Source organism: Natator depressus, chromosome 3 (genome assembly GCF_965152275.1).
Source record: "Natator depressus isolate rNatDep1 chromosome 3, rNatDep2.hap1, whole genome shotgun sequence".
NCBI classification, from domain to species: domain Eukaryota; kingdom Metazoa; phylum Chordata; order Testudines; family Cheloniidae; genus Natator; species Natator depressus.
Window position 1 is genome coordinate 125,793,747 of NC_134236.1, and position 16,625 is coordinate 125,810,371.

The window sequence follows — 16,625 nt, forward strand, 5'->3', positions numbered from 1 at the left end:
TTTGTTGTGGCAGGGTATGCTGGGCTTGTGAGCATAAGTGACTGGAAATTCAATCCTCCCCTCTGCCTGACTTCCCACCATTTCAAAGGGATAAAGCAGTGGATGAATGATGCTCCTATAGAGCAGTTTAAGTGAAAAGAAGGATCTGCCCCCCACCCCGCCAATGTCTGAGTTTCTGCATGTATTTGTTGGTCACTTGGCCAAATTTCTGACCTTCATTCTGTGTTTACAGCTTCCACTGATCTCAAGGGGAGCCCTCTGTGTGCACTGGAGGGTAGAATTTGATGCTATAATAGCTCTGTTCTCAGAGTATTACAAGGAACTTTTAATCTATGGGGTAAAAGTGTATGACAGCTCCTCCAGGCTATACAGCACTGACCTGAGGGGGGACAAAAGAGTAAAAAAAAAATACATGCCACAACTGGATTTTTCAGAACCACATCTTCCATGGTAAGAGAGAGGCACAGTGATTATTTCTTGTGGGGCAAAGGCATTGTTATTGTATTTCTGATCCTCCAAACTGTAAGACACATCCAAAACATCTTTAGAAAAGCTTAGTAGAAATAACCAATCTAAATAATTTCTCAGTGTATTTATCTGTATTATAGTGCTATGGTAGCAACCTCATAACTATGGTTGAGATAGATTTTCTGTTCTAAACTTCTGATTTTTGCTTTTCATTTTCTTCTTTTGGATAGAGAATATCCAATCTTTTTCTCATACTCTCTTAACTTTTGGGTGCATTTTAACTCCAGAATAGATAACATGGATTTTATTTGCACATGAGAACAGTTGACTGGTAAGAAATATATTAACAAGCATTCCTACAGTCAGATAAACTCGATATCAACTTGATTTTAAAATTTCCAACTTGGTATGCATGGCACATAGTCCTGGATGAGGAGTATGTGCTTTGCTTGAAGAGATCTAGTTTCAAAATAACAAAATTATGGACATTTTAAAATGTATCCTGAGTTTGCACAGCAGGTTTAATCTTAACTTCAGAAGCAAGCACCAGGGTGTGATGCTCTGAATATTCACCAGTGAGGATATTTGAAAGCTCACACCTACATGTATTTTAATGTGTGATCACTCTTAAGAGCTGCAATGTTTCAAGTAAAATTTACAAAAGGAATAAGGGGATGGGACCCTTATTATATATCATATAACAAATTTCTATTTCCAGTCTAAATTAAAGAGCATAGGCAAAGCATGTAGCATACTCACATTTCAACAGCTCCTTTATTTTCATGTTGTTTCTCCTTTGAATTGTTTTTCATTTCTTTAAAAACTAGGCGTGTTTTGGAGAAGCCCCTGTGACATTGCTCATGCGGTTTCCTATCTAGCAAAATGGGAAATGTGCTTCCCTCTATCCCTCTTTCAGTGGAGCTGTTTCCAGGTTGTTTATGATGACTTGGAAACAAGTATTCCATCTTGGGATAACAGAAGCACAAGAGGAGGTTACACAAAGCAGCCCTGCATTTTCAATGCAGAACACTGCAAATTGTTCTTGTAAAAAAAAAAAACAAAAAACCCAAATGATATTGGAAACAAGGCACCTGGCAACATAATATGTTCAATTCAACCTCAAACTTGTGATTCATATTTGTTAGTTACTAGAACTAGATGATCCTCTTCAGACCGATAACAGTTTTAGACTCTAAAGGAGACGCTCTCCCTGCTGTTCTGTGACCACTACTTCAGCTGGAATCATGCCGGTAGGGTCATACTCAGACCTGATATCCAGTTGAAGTGCCTATAAACTCCAGACCATGATATAGCTCAGTGAACCATGCAGGAGACACTTTGAAAGAAAAGTTAATGAAATTTCTTTTTCAATCCAGCATCATAAATACCTGAAACCAGTGTAGTAATAAAGACCATTATCCAGTGTAAGATACACCCTTCATGGACTGTGATGCTTTTTGGTATTTTTCAATAAACAGGCGTCTCCAGTCATTTAGAACAGAAGAGAAATTATTTCCTTTTAATTTGAAATAACATTTCTTATTTATACTAATAATCTGTCAGACATCAAATGGGAATGCAAGAGATGATTTTTACCAGAATTAGATTGGCTTATTCCCTCAAAGTCTCTCTTCAGCTTTCTTATATTTCTATAGCTTTTATTATTAGAAAATGAATCTAGTGCCACCTTTTTATGGCATTTTATAAACATAGGGCCTACTGCCGATTCCATTGAGTCAATGGGAATTTTACTTTTGACGTCAATGGAACCAGGATTTGACTGGGGTGGGGAATCTTTCTCTGCCTTGAAGAGTTTTTGCATTATTTTAGCCATAACACATAACTACAATGTTACAATAAGAACTGTTAGAATTATTCATAACAATAAGACCACCAAACCAGTTTCCTGGGTTGGAGAGTTTTGATTAGCTCCTTGTGGAACCAGACATCTTTAGAATATAGACCCCTCTGGTTGCTCCGTTGCCCACTGGCCAGCTAGAAGGAGACAGGAGCCAATTATCTCCTTGCTCCCCACAATCTCTAATTTAAACCTGTGTCCAGCGTTTCTTGAGCCTGGTTCCCCATTTTAGCTGAACTCACCCTCCCTCTCCACTGTTGTATAGGACCTGTGTTTTTAGGATGTTGTGGGTCTGACCAATCACCTGGGTCAGGAAGGAATTTTTCTTATCAGGGCCAAATTGTAGGTGATTGAGTTTTTTTCGTCTTCCTCATAGTCTCACAGAGACACGGTTAGGTTAAATAGGAATAGGACTTAACATTAGGAATTGTATGACTACTTAGTCCATTGCAACTTGTAGCTGGTGTCCAGTACAGATAAAAGGCCGAAAGGGCCAGCACCCAGAAATAAGAAACCTGGAATTTCACTGATGGACCTCAGGCCTATGGGGAAAAGGGAGATCTGAAGTCTGCACAGAGCCAGGTCCTTCTTTGATACGTCTATCCTCTTCACAAGGAGGAGAGTGAGAGGATTCAGCAGAGCAAGCTGAATCCTAGGGGTAGGCAGTGCAGAGTCTAGCCTGTGGTATGGGCGACATGATAGGAGCACTATAAACCCCACATTGGATCCTCTTCTAGGCCTGGAACAGGGAAACAGGGCAGTAACACTGGGGAGGGGTGCTAGGTTTAGTAAAGTTTTGGCCTGCTGTTTAAAATCCATCCCAATGTCTGTCCTCAGCCACCTGAATGTCCTGATCGAGTCATCCAATGAATTCTAACATATGTATTGAAATAGATTATTCACTTATACATTTTGTCATTATTTGACCAGCTCTATAGATAATGGAATAATAATTTGTATATGATTTATTCTATACATTTTCCCCATTAATTGCTAAATTATTTATTAGCAAATAACTTTTTGACCAGTTGTAATTTCAGACAGCCAGCCAGAGGAAACTGTTTATGGTAAGTAAGATTCAGACAAACTCCATTTATAGTGAAGTAGAATGAAAGTTCCTAACAGTTTCTGTGCCATGCAATGTGCAAACTGCAATTCCCGTTACACTGAGCCTCTGCTAAGAGTAAAGGTTTTCTATTAAAAAAAATCAAAAACAAAAACCCAATTTCATTGTAAGTGGGCTTCATGGATGACTCAAGATCTTAATAAAAACTGGCAAGTGTACGAAGGAGATGTAAAGAGAACTTTCATGCACAAAAAAGGTGGCATACTCGAGCCCAGCATTTTAAGATTGCAGTGTTTAGAGTTAGAACCTAAAACCCATATTTAGGCAATTAAACAAGTGACTTGATTTTCACAGGTGCTCAGCACCACATCTCCACTGAAAAACGGGTTACTTATTTAGCGATTTAAGACCCTGATCCTGCAAACACTGATGCATATTTGCAATATCAAGGCTTAAATGTGGATTTAGGAACCTAATTCTAAAACATCCAGGTCTAGAAAGATTGGTCCTACTTCTCGTCTGAAACACTTAATGCTTTTTCTTAACAGTAGTAGTAATCTATGCAAGTAATGTCCAAAAGCCCCAGAAAATGTTTTAGTGAAAACCATCTGTTACACACAATTGTATACAACAACATGTTTTTTAATCTGTTCTGTATGCTTCTAACAGAATATATGCCTAGGGGAAGTCACACAATCTTTATTTTACAATATATTTATATTATTCTACATCACTGCTCACATTCTCTTGTGTTAGGTCCCACTTACGTGGTGGGGACACAAGTCATGTTCGCACTACACCTTTTTAAAGTTGTATAACTAGACTTGGAAGGATAAAATTTTTATCTGTAAACGTCAGTAAACATCAATTTTATCATCCACAGTCCCAAACACAAGAAAAAATATTTCCATCAATAATAATCAAAATGGGCAAAGTAAGAAAAATTCTGCTTGAGAACTTATACGTTTGATTTAAGAATATTTACTCTGTGTATTTTGACATGTGATGTTGACAATTTGTGTTTTACTGGTTATAAAAGCTTTAACTTTTTGAATCTCAATGTCTATTGTCATTAAATAACCACTGTCTGACCACTCTCATTGTCTGGCCCCTGTGTAATTTCCTGCAACTGTGAAAACTTAAAAACAATAACGATCTTAAAAAAAAAAAAAAAAGAAAAGCTTTCAAATAAATATTGATATTATTTGTCAAAATTATAAACAAATAAAAATCAAATTCTGCCAAGCCTAGGTATAACCAAGTCCCCTAATAATGCCTTACTCCATTCCCCTGCTTTTAGCTAACATGTAATACTGCAAAGGAGATTGAAAATGAGGGAGGAGAAAAACTGTGGCCCCACTAAAGTTGATGGGAATTTTGCCTTTGACTTTAATGGAGTCAAGATTTCACCTGGGTTTAGTCTGAAGTTTATTTTAGCTGTTAGGTAAGTAGGAAGCTAATAGTGCGCACTGATTCAGGCATAATACATATAGGAATTGTGAAAACTTCCGCACATAGTTCTACTAATGACCCTCTGGCCTGAACCCTAATATTTCAATCCTGGGCCTCTACAGAGACTATCAATTGTAACAAATTGTGTGGTGGTTTTGTAAGGTGAAAGGCCAGTGCACAAATCCACATACCTACCACTGATCTGTCTGATATGCAGTCTGGACTTTGAAGCATACTGTAAAGCTTTAAAATAAAATCATATTCTAGGCATGTAGCATTTGTAGTGACAGTCAAGAAAAGCGCTTTAGTTATTACTTTGCCTTGGTGAACTATTCATTAAAACACTTAAGAAAAACAGCATTAACAGTGGTAGTAATCTATGCAGAAGGTATAGATGATAGCAATGACCATTTGACTACTAACCAGATCACGGACACTGTGCTCTTTTTCAGCAACTGCAAACTGGCCATTTTTCTCCAGCAGCCTGTTCCAGGTAGCACCAAACAGAGAAAAGCAAATTTAGAAGAAAGCAGTGAGGATCATCACTCTTTGAATACACAGCAGATGTTATCATAACTAGAGCTGAGCAAATATTTAATTTTTCAAACTGGTGGCCAAGCTAAGGGGGGGAAAAAAACCCGCTTTGGTTAATTTCAAATCAAAACTGAATTGTTTTTTCTCACCAAAATGAAAAAGTGGAAAAAATAGTTTCAGATAGATTTAACTTGAAATGAAACATCATTGTGAAATGAAACATTTTGACGTTATTAAAAAAATTTCCCTCTTTTTTTATTCAGCTCTATCTAACTCCTTACTGAATATGACCTGAATTAGAGGATAGATTTGGTCGCTCCGAAACTACATTTTTGGGCATGTTTACCATTCTCTAAAAAAAAATTTGCCCAGCTCAAATGATAACTCCTAAATAGTGTTCTTTGAGAGTCACCTCTGTCCATTCCCACTTACAGATATGGCATCTGACATTGAGATACGGAAGCACCTTGAAAACTTGTGTCTGCTGGGAGGACACATGAAAGATCTTGTGAGAGGATGACATCATTGCCCTACTTTGAATGAAGGACTGCAACTACCTCAGTTCCTTGTCCCTAACTACCGACTGAGTCCTCATGTTATATAGAGCTCTGGGGCAGAGGAGAAGGCAGATGGGTAGTGTGAATGCACAGAGATGACTCTTGAAGAATGACAGTTTACTTTTCTTTCTTGTTTGAGGCCCTCTGTGCATTCCCACTTATGGGAGATTAGCAAGTAGTGTCCCACCAGGTGGAGGGTGGATGAGGAGTTCTTAGATAAGTATGAACTGTAGCATTGCTCTCCCAAACTGGTCATTGACACGCGATGCTAAATCCAGGGAGTAGTGTTGTAATAACTGGGGGCCTGCACAATTACAGTAAACGTGTTCTTAACTGTAAATACTGTAAGAAAGTTTATTAGCTGTCACAAGAACCTATAGCAACAAATGTTGATAGGAAAATGTGCAAAAGCAAGAGACTGAAATAGTCCAAACACAAAGGACTACTGATATAAAACTCAAGGACTGTATTAAAATTATGCCTGGTAAGTGTAAGACCAGAAATTAATGAACCAAAATTGGTGCGTTGGAAAGTACGCCTAGTGAGTGAACAAAACAATGAAGGAATGGACTATTCTGCCCATTACTACTTTTTGGGGGTCCTAAAAAAGAGATGGTGGGCTGAAAATTAGCAGAGGCTACTGGAATGCTGGCTGGCTGAAAAAAAAGGGAAGAAATGAGCTCCATCATTGTCACCCTTGCCATCTCCTGGGAGCCTGGACCTTCTTCATCCTGATCCTGAGATGTCCTGACCAGACCAGGCCAAGAAAGAGGGACCCAGATGGCATCTCCAGTTGTACTGGCTACGTCTGAATCCCGAATACCACCTGGGATGGGAGACTTTATTCTCCCATCCCACCCATCCCTCGTGTGTCCTTTTCCTTCCCCCACCTTACTTCTTTTCTTTCCTATCCCTCTCCTTTCGTCTAATAAAAGTCTGGCTTAGCGGGCCAAGACTTCATATTTTGCAATGCTGCTATAAGCCTGTGACTAGAAAGAGGCCGTTAAATACAGTGCCCTAAAAAGTCATACTGTGGTACAAGTCTGTCAGGTCTCAGAGGATATGTCTCCTCTGCAATTAAAAACCTGCAGCTGGTCCGTGCCAGCTGATTTGCTCTCGAGGGGCTCGGACTAAGGGACAGTTTAATGACTGTGTAGACATTTGGGGTCAGGCTGGGTTTTAGGACACTGCAAGGTGGGAGGGTCCTAGAGCTCAGGCCCAAATGTCTACACTGCAATTAAACAGACCCTTAGCTCAAACCCCGCAAGCCTGAATCAGCGGACATGGGCCAGCCACCAGTGTCTAATAGCAGCGTAGACATACCCAGAATGGCTACTAAGTCTATGTGCTGTGCCTGTGTTTTTCCAGCAGTGAGGTTACAAATGAGAGTCGACACCAGAGACAAAAGCTGCATGGCGGCTGACATGGCAGTTGGGCACTTAAGTCCCCCTTGGAATCCCATCTTTAGTTTAGCTGCCTTGGAAAGATGAAGGGCTCAGCCAGCCCTCCTAGGATTTGTACCAATGACTCCAAGGAGACTTGGTATTCCAACCTCACGTGTAGACCATTAAGTGACTTATGAACTATATCAGCTAACACAGCTGTGTGTTAAAAACAGAAAAATACAGCACACGAAAATGTCCCGACTTAACTTACACAAACATCTTCATACAGTTTGTTCATAACATTAACTGACCTCTTGGAAGACGTCATATTAAGAAGGGCGAGATGATACATATGATGCAAGTAAACCAGATGTCGTTCATGGTGGAAATGCTTCCCAGTCCTTTTGCAAGGTTTGCGCTGTAAATAAAAAATAGCACGTTAACAACTTATACAAAGTACGAGTTTATTGAGCAGAAGGTTGAAAATTCAAAGCAACTTTTATATTCAGGAAGAATGAAAGACGATGATTACTTTTAGGTTTCTGTACTAACTCTTACCTCCTGAAATATCTATGCACTTGATTCATTTGAAAAAGTTTTGAGCTTTGCACTCAATAGGTCCTACTACTTTGCACTCAATAGGTCCAATACTGAAACAGTCTAATTTATTACAGTGACATAAACCCATAGTAACAATACAGAAGTCAATTTACACCTCGTATGTCAGATCAGCATGAGCCCAGTAAATTTTTAATTTAGTTTAATTTTCATCAAAGGAAACGTAAGTTTTCATATAACATACATTTTGAAAACACTGATACTTTTAATATTCACAGTCACCTGCAGCACACTTCCAGCTGCATTTAGCTTTCCCTAAAGTTCTAGCTGTCTGGTGCACTGAAACAGCTTATCCTAAGAGGTAGTGCCTTCCTCTTATTTTGATAAAGTCCATTCCTATCACTTTGTGGCTGGTCTGGTTACCCACAAGTCCACCCACTAGTACACTTCTCCCAGTTTGCATAGCATACAAATGCTTCCTACATTAATAACTACACCTGAATAATAATTTTTAGCTGTAATCATATTTTATCATTACATGGATCTCCTTTGGCTCAATCTTCTTCTAATTTATTCATAAGTTTGGCCTTCTTTGTAACCTGAACAATTCTCAACACCCAGGGATTGAGTTAGCCAATAACACTTCCATAAATAAAACAAAATAGAGAAGTTGTTTTATTTTTAATACAAATGGTTTGGTTTCTGGAGTTTTGAGCTACTTAAGGGCCCAGTCCAAAGCCCATTAAGTGAATCGGGGTCTTTCTACTCTCTTCAATGGGCTTTCCATCAGACCCTAGAGGCAGGATCAGTTTTTAATCAATGACTGAAGTAAATGGCCCGCTATACAGTGCCTTCCACATTCGACCCTCTCTGCAACCCTAATAAAAATCAATAGGCTTATATGAGTGAAATGAAGAGCAGAACTTGTCCCAGCCTATATGCTCAATGGACTGCTCAAGTATATTTAAAAAAACCCGTTCTCGTTACTTGTACTGTACCCCCATCACTGCATAGCCCTTGTATGTAAAAGACCAGACAAAAAGTCATTTCAAATACATGCTCAAAACAGCTAATGAAGTTATACACAACTTATATACAGGGATAAGTTGTAAATACCAAATGGCTAGTGTATGTGTTTTAAATTTTATTTAAGAAAAATTGACTTAATATACTATGTTCTCAATCCTCTAATGAGCTCTGCATGGACAGATGCCTGTGCTTCAATAATCTGCCTATGTGGAGCTCATTGCAGGGTCAGAGCCTTTTATTATTCATATATATATGTATATGCTATAAAGCATTACGTACATTTATGGTGCAATTTAAATAACCATTTATAAAGGTCCATATACTGCAAAGACTGAAATGTGTGTAACTTTACATTGATTTCAATGGGACTACTCATGTGCATAAAAGTTATACAATAGAGAGCAAATACATCAATATTCATCTACTGAAATAATTAAAAAATAGTAATTCCTCCACCCTGGAGGAAAATTATTACGGTAAAAAAGTCACCCAAAAATCCTTCCACATTTTGCTGACTAAGTTATTTTAACTGGTCTGGTTATGAAAAGGGTGCTTCTTTGTTGCGGACATTTCCTTTCCTTGTCTTATAGTTTTGCCTTTAAAGCCATGTAGACAGATACAGATGGACAGATAGGTGTTTTGTTTTGTTTTGAAAAAGCTTTTGTGGTGAGAGAGTCACTGTAACCAAGGTTTCATTGACATGAATGGCAAATAGGCAAGTTTACAGCAGGATTAAGCTAATTGATTAGAAAGCCTGATTGTGTCCCTGAAGGGCTGGATCCCTGAAGTGAACTGCATGGACAGAGGCACTGGATTTAAAAGAAAGCTTAGAAGAAGGTACAGAGTTGGCCTTGTCATTTTGGGGGTAGGGTAGTGGGGGAGGAGCCTGGCTTGTGAAATAATTTTTCACTGACCCCCTCCCAAGTGTGACAGAATCCCATCCACCTTTGGCACCCCACTATGTACAGGGCCAGCCAGCCTACAGACTTTGGAGGGGGCAGTAAGATAAATCTTTGGGATACACCCCATATTTAACTGACACCGAAGGACTAGTATAAACAGCCTCAACTCCCATCAGAGTCAATCAGAATGTTAAGTTTCAGAGTAACAGCCGTGTTAGTCTGTATTCGTAAAAAGAAAAAAGAAAAGGAGTACTTGCGGCACCTGCTCAACACCTTGCAGTGTCAGGCCCAAAATGTTATCATTCATAATTTGTAATCAATAAACCCACAGAGCAGCTCCTTTGTTTTGAGTCCACGTTTCATTTCTCAGGAGCAAAAAAACTGTGTCTACAGGGCAGCCCTGAATATCAGAAATGTTAAGTATTGGCAAGCTTCTGACAGAAAGTCAAAACCAGCTCGCCTGGCTTTGTAGTTCTCTAATCAGCCAAGTAAAGGTGACTTGTGAATTTCAGTGGCAGGAAGCAGTTTATAGTACAGTAACCTAGCCCATTGTCTGGGCTTTTTCTGCTCAGCTTCATTACTATTACCATGATAAAGACAAGTGTTTTTTCTACTTCCCTTTCTTCCCCTTCAAGTCTCTGCTTGCTCTTGACTCTTCTGAATTTCACTTTGATACTTCGACACCTTGGCTCCTCTCCCAGACAGAATAATTACAAGGGCTCAAATAAACTTTTTTCTTTCTTTCTTTCTTTTTTCTGGTGGGGAGGGTGGGTGATGCAGAGATGTTGTGAAGATTTGTTGAAGGAAACTCACCACCTCCTGAGTTCTGGATTGCTCTTCAGGCCTTTTCTGCAATTCAGAAAGCCAAGAAAGCAGCAGCTGTGGGAAATAATTCAACTCTCAGATTTAGCATGAAAGAGATAACCAAAGTGGAGCTCACCAAATATGGCCCATAGCTTCATTCATCTTACACCAACAAGACCTCAAGCCTTTGCCTCGAGAAGTTCAGAAGCTGGCAGCAATTTAAAGTAGCAGCAGAAAAGCCACAGTCATGTGATCCAAAAGTTGGATAGAATATCTAACTCAGCTGCCTTGTTCAGGTCTCATTCAGCTAAAGAAAGCAGACAGCTAAGATTTTAAATAAGCATGGTCTACTGCTGCAACTGCATTCCTGAAAACAACTGTTAGCTTGCTCAAGTGGTGTGATCCAACATATCTGAGCAAAGCAGTTAAGAGACAGGCTGGGGATTTGAAATATCCAGCTTCAGGGCAAATATCCTGATTCCACCCATGTACTTAGGCAGAGTAACTCCATTGACTTCACCGGTGAAACATAGATCAGAATCTGACCTCATGTACAGAAGCCCCTAACCAGTCATATTTTAATTGAAATTATATAGAATGAACTAATTAGGCCAACTTCTGCCTTCGTGAATAGCCATGCAGCCCCAAGCACATAAGTAAGGTGAATGGGTGTAAGTAACAGAAGAATTTGGCCCACTGGCTGCAGATAGGACATTATTAACATAAGGAAAAAAAACAAAAGCATTGGTATTAATTTTTCAGTCGAACAGAATTTGTAACCTTCTTGACAGTGGTTAAACCATATGACTTGATGGAAGGAAAGTGGGATTCTATTCCTGGCTCTGCCACTGATTCAGTGTCTGGCCCTGGGCAAGTCCCTTGACCTCTCTAAGCTTCAATTTCCCCTCCTGTAAAAGGAGGAAAATAACACGCATATATCTCCTAAGTATTAGAAGCTACGTTTATTAGTGTGTTTATTAGATTTCCTGATAAAGTACATTTATTTTTATCCACTGACAAACATGGTACTACTATAATTTAGCACTTTGTTTCCAAAGCAATGCAGAAATATTAATGTCTTACTATTCAGTTGCCAATTTAAAAAGCAAATCCATTAAGAAATATTAATAAAGGGAAAAAACCCTCTGTTTTATGGCTCTTTGAAAGGGCCGCATTCCTAAACAAGACAAAAAGAAAAGGAGTACTTGTGGCACCTTAGAGACTAACCAATTTATTTGAGCATGAGCTTTCGTGAGCTGAAAGCTCATGCTCAAATAAATTGGTTAGTCTCTAAGGTGCCACAAGTACTCCTTTTCTTTTTGCGAATACAGACTTACACGGCTGTTACTCTGAAACCTAAACAAGACAGCAGCCCCTACCAGCCAGCTAGGACATGGTTCAGTAATGATGCAAAGGCAAAATGCCACCTATGTCATCAACATAATTTCCTAGGGTGCCTGGACATTCTCTGGAAGTCTCCTATGCAAATACAACCGTGCTTAGCTTATGAGATCTTGAGATCCAGAGATCCCACGCTGCTAGGGCTGCAGACATAAATACACCAGAGAATAATCAATGTATTCTAGCTCACATTACACAAAGGCATATCCCAGATTCAAACATCACTGTTCTCTTCCTGACATCAGAACAATGAATTGCAACTTCATCAGCAACGTCCACTGCAGCTATTACAACAGTGGCAGAGAGAGAGAGACAGAGAGACAGACAGACCCACATACTCCTTTACTTCAATACAAAGCAAAGGTAGCCAGCTGGTGGAGAAAACTGAAAGGGCAACATAGCAGTCATTAAATCTCCAATCCATATTGCAATAGAAAAAAATACACTGTGGAAATCCTGTGTTCTGGTGACCTCATAAATCACCTTGATCCAAAATACATACGAACTCTAGAAACCAGCCTCAAGAGAAGTATTTCCCTCTCAACATCTATTTTATTTACTAGGGATACTGCAACTTATTAGGGAATGAAATTACAGAAAATAGATCTTGTTGCTTTTTCTTTTTAACCTGTTTTCCCCCCTTACGCTGAATCTTTTCTAGAGTCTTGGGGCCTGATTCTCCTCTTACATTACTGTAGCTCTGCAGACTTCAACAGTTACTCCTGACTTACAGTGCTGTGAGACTGCAATCAGGTCCTTACGTCTTGACATGTCATCAGGCTAAGACATCATGTTATTTTATTTGTAATGCACCTAAAACCATTATGACAGAGAAAAATATAGTTTCTTAGTAAAATACGTTACCTTATATTTCTCACTACCTGATCTAAGAAACGTAATACATTGTTCTAACAACACAAGCAGCCCAGGAATTTTAAAGTTAATGTTATTTGTTCAGGGCCTCCCCCTATCCACAACATTTGCAGGTGTTGCCAATGTTTTTCATTTGAGGCGCCCCCAGAAGTCTTTGTGCCAAGCTGTCAACTCACCGATATTCTGTCAGCTTCCTCATCAGTTAGGCCAGGTTTCCAGAAAGAGAGAGAGAGGCAGCCCTAAATGAAAGGTTTTAGCACCACACACAATTTCATATTATTTTATCATAGTCCTATCAGGATCCATAGTCTTATCCACAGATCCTGAAGATCATGAATCTAGGAATGTTGGGGGAGTTTTTCCCCACCAAGTATCTGGTAAAAATTGGTTCCTGATAGGACTATGATGATAAAGTATTATGAATTTATACTTGACCTTTAAGGAAAAAAAATCAACACTCCTTTATCTTTTCTCAGGGAGCTGTTTGGCCACATGTGTGTTTTATACACCTTTCAGTTAAATCAGAGGTCCAAAGCAGGGGAAAAATACAAAAGAAAGGAGCATCAAATGGACTTATGGTACTCCCTTGGAGGAGTCCGAGTTAGTAAACCATTGAATGGCTGACAGACAAAGAAAAATATGTATATGAATTAGTGTAATAGACAATATAGATAATGTCCTTCATTTGATAAATAAATGAAGTTTAACTGGAGATTATAAATATGAGTTACTCCTTTTTTCTGTTTCTGAACATCACATGTGAAACTAAAAATGATGCTTTATGTACTAATTAGGTAAATTATTGTTGAGCTATATATATATTTTTTTCTTTTCCTTTCAAGCTGTCCTTTTACCTTTTTTAAAAGTTTGTCTCCTGCACTTATCTTTCATACAGGAACCCACTGAGCCAAATTCTGCTCCAGTTTATACTGGTATTTCTGAAATATTAGAGCATGATATTTTATGTATTTATTTATTTTTTAAAAAATCACTAGTTAGGGCAATAGATGCTTTCTTGGGCACCTCTCACAACTCAAATCAGTTTCTGTAACATAAATCCTCCAGTTTGGAATACACCATGAAGATGAATGCCTTTGCCAGATTTATCAAAACAAAGTCATCTGAAAATATATTGTGCATGTTCCTTATCTTTTTAGATGTGCCATGATGTGGCACCCTTGTTGCATATACAGAATGAATAAGCAGATATTTCGAGTTCCCTACCCTGAAAATAAATGGATGATTATTTTAACAAAGTACACATTCAAAGAAGCACATGGATCATTTCAAATCAATGTTTGATAGACTTAAATACAGTTAAAATAAACACACTTAATATGTTTGAGAATCTCCTCAATCGGAGAACTCACATTTGAAACATTTGAAACCCTCCTACACATAAAGGATCAGATTTTACGACAGACCATTGACGTCAATGTCGTTATTCCAATTTACAGTGTTGTAATCAAAATTAGACTCTAGCTTCTAAATATACAACCAGTCGAACACAGGTTTTAAAATTTTCTCTTTATCCCTCTGTTAATCACAATTAAATAAAAACTAGACAAAACAAAACCACACACGCTCCAAAGGCTCCGATTCAAATACATTCAAAATGTAGTTGCTACAGCAACTGTAATTTTTCCATGGCATCATCAAAGTATGCTCTCAGGTACGCTAATGCCAATCTGCCATAACCACTGGGGCTACCCGGGAAATTCACTTGTGTAACGAACATCAGAATTTGCTGTAAGTTAACACCATATAAAGTAATCCAGAATTCTGCATATGCACAAGGGGGCTGAGTTATTGTTGCTGTGGGAACCGTAACTATGAATTTCCTGGCTTGCATGTGATTCAAATTTCAGCTTTAACGCTGCATTAATGTAGCTTTTCACACTTGACAGGCACACACTATTTTTAGCTCCGAGATTCCCCAAATGGAATACATGGTTTCCTTTAATACTGAAACTTAAAAAAATTTAAAAAGCTTTAAAAAGAAACAAACACACCAGACTTCACATTTTAACTACAGTACATTGACTAGTTCCAAGCAATTCCCCACCCACCCTTTTTTTTGTTTTTCTTTTTACATTCAAGCTGGTGGCCAATATCTCAATGTACCTGAGACAGCTAATTTAAAAAGGAAGTGGTCAAAGTCATGCTTTTTTTGTAAACTTCAAAGGTGATCCCTCTCCTTCCTCCTCTTTACATTTTACTGTCTGGCTTTCTGCCCATCCTGCAGCTGTTAGCTAAGCCTGTGTTTCATGGCGTCAAACCTGCCTCCTCACGGTCCATAAAGTTACAGCAGGGATCGTGATATGCAGGTGTGGAAAAGGGAGAAGTGCAGGATGAGCCTGTTAATGATTTTTCTGGCACCCCATGCTGAGTTGCTGAAGAAAGAGAGCAGCTTGCAGAAGAGTGACTCTTTGTTTGCGAAGGTGTTCTGGGCCATATTACTTCTCCCACAGCAAAGGTGTTGGGTTTTTTGCTTTAGGGGCTGTTTACAGAAATGATTCACCTTTTATACAGCTTTTAAAAAAATGCTTTGAGGCTTTAATTAGACACAGGAATTCCATCACACCACTATGAAGACTTTTACTTTCCATTTAACCTCCCATTAGATGATTCAATGATCTTATTCAACGATACGTCCACACAATTGAGGCTGGTTGTTTAACAGAAGAAGGAAGATACCATCAAAATCAACTGGTGCTAGCTTATGTCACAAGCTTTAGTTGGAGTCCTAACACACATTTATAATTTGTTAATGTAGGTAGAGAATCCCAACTTTAAAAATGTTCATTTGCTGCTTTAAGATACAGCTAATAAGAAAGACTCTCATTCAGGAATTCACCTAACTTTAAGCATATGCTTAAGTGCTTTCCTGAATAGCGTCTAATAGATCTGCAGATTTACAGCGAAATAATTTAAATACATTTAAGTCAAGATTTTCAGAAACGGGTGCCTAAAATTAGTCTGCTACAGGCAAAAATTTCAGAAGGGCCTCAGGGTATGTCTACACACCTATCCGAGCTGTGATTGCAGCACAGGTAAACATGCCTGAGCTAGCACAGCTAAAAATAGAAACATAGAGGCAACAGCATGGACTTCAACACAGGCCCGCAACACATGTATGTATCCAGAGTCCCTGGCATGCTGGTCACCAGCTTGTGTTGAAGTCCATGCCGCTGCATCTCCTGTGCTACTTAGGTATGTCTACCTGTGCTGCCGTGACCCCTCAGACTGCAGAGTAGACGTGCCCAAGTGACGAAGGAGCCTAGGTGCCATTGAAAGCCAATGGGATGTAAGCTCAAGTCATTTGAGTGTTTTTGAAAATTCTACCCCAAAGGCTATATTTAGGTGCCTAAATAAATGGGAGCTTTGGATACACAGCACTTTTGAAACCTTTCAGTCCAGTTGTTTAGGTGCCTTAGTAGCTCATATTAATAAATACAAAATAATTTAGTAAATAACTGTAGGCAAAGTGTGAGCGCTCATTGGAAGTTTAATAGGGACTATTGGGATAAGTAGACACAGAGCACCACTTCTCTCCTACACAGTTGTCTGTATGTTGTCCGCTTAGACTGTAATTGCAAAAAGAAAAGGAGTACTTGTGGCACTTTAGAGACTAACCAATTTATTTGAGCAAAAGCTTTCGTGAGCTACAGCTGGTCTGAATGTATCCGATGAAGTGAGCTGTAGCTCATGAAAGCTTATGCTCAAATAAATTGGTTA

The 16,625-nt window shown here is 38.8% G+C and overlaps 1 protein-coding gene across 1 annotated transcript in view; it reads right to left on the reverse strand.

Moving 5' to 3' along the window:
* Positions 1-216: 216 nt before the first annotated feature.
* LOC141985044 (uncharacterized) overlaps positions 217-16,625 on the reverse strand; it is a 99,718-nt gene continuing 83,309 nt past the window's right edge. Inside the window, exons 8-12 of the mRNA XM_074948750.1 lie at positions 10,623-10,688; positions 7,632-7,738; positions 5,268-5,328; positions 1,228-1,433; positions 217-520 (exon numbers count right to left, since the gene is read on the reverse strand). Of these exons, the coding sequence (XP_074804851.1) occupies positions 331-520; positions 1,228-1,433; positions 5,268-5,328; positions 7,632-7,738; positions 10,623-10,688 (630 nt within the window). The 3' untranslated portion in view covers positions 217-330. The remainder of the gene's footprint in view (positions 521-1,227; positions 1,434-5,267; positions 5,329-7,631; positions 7,739-10,622; positions 10,689-16,625) is intronic.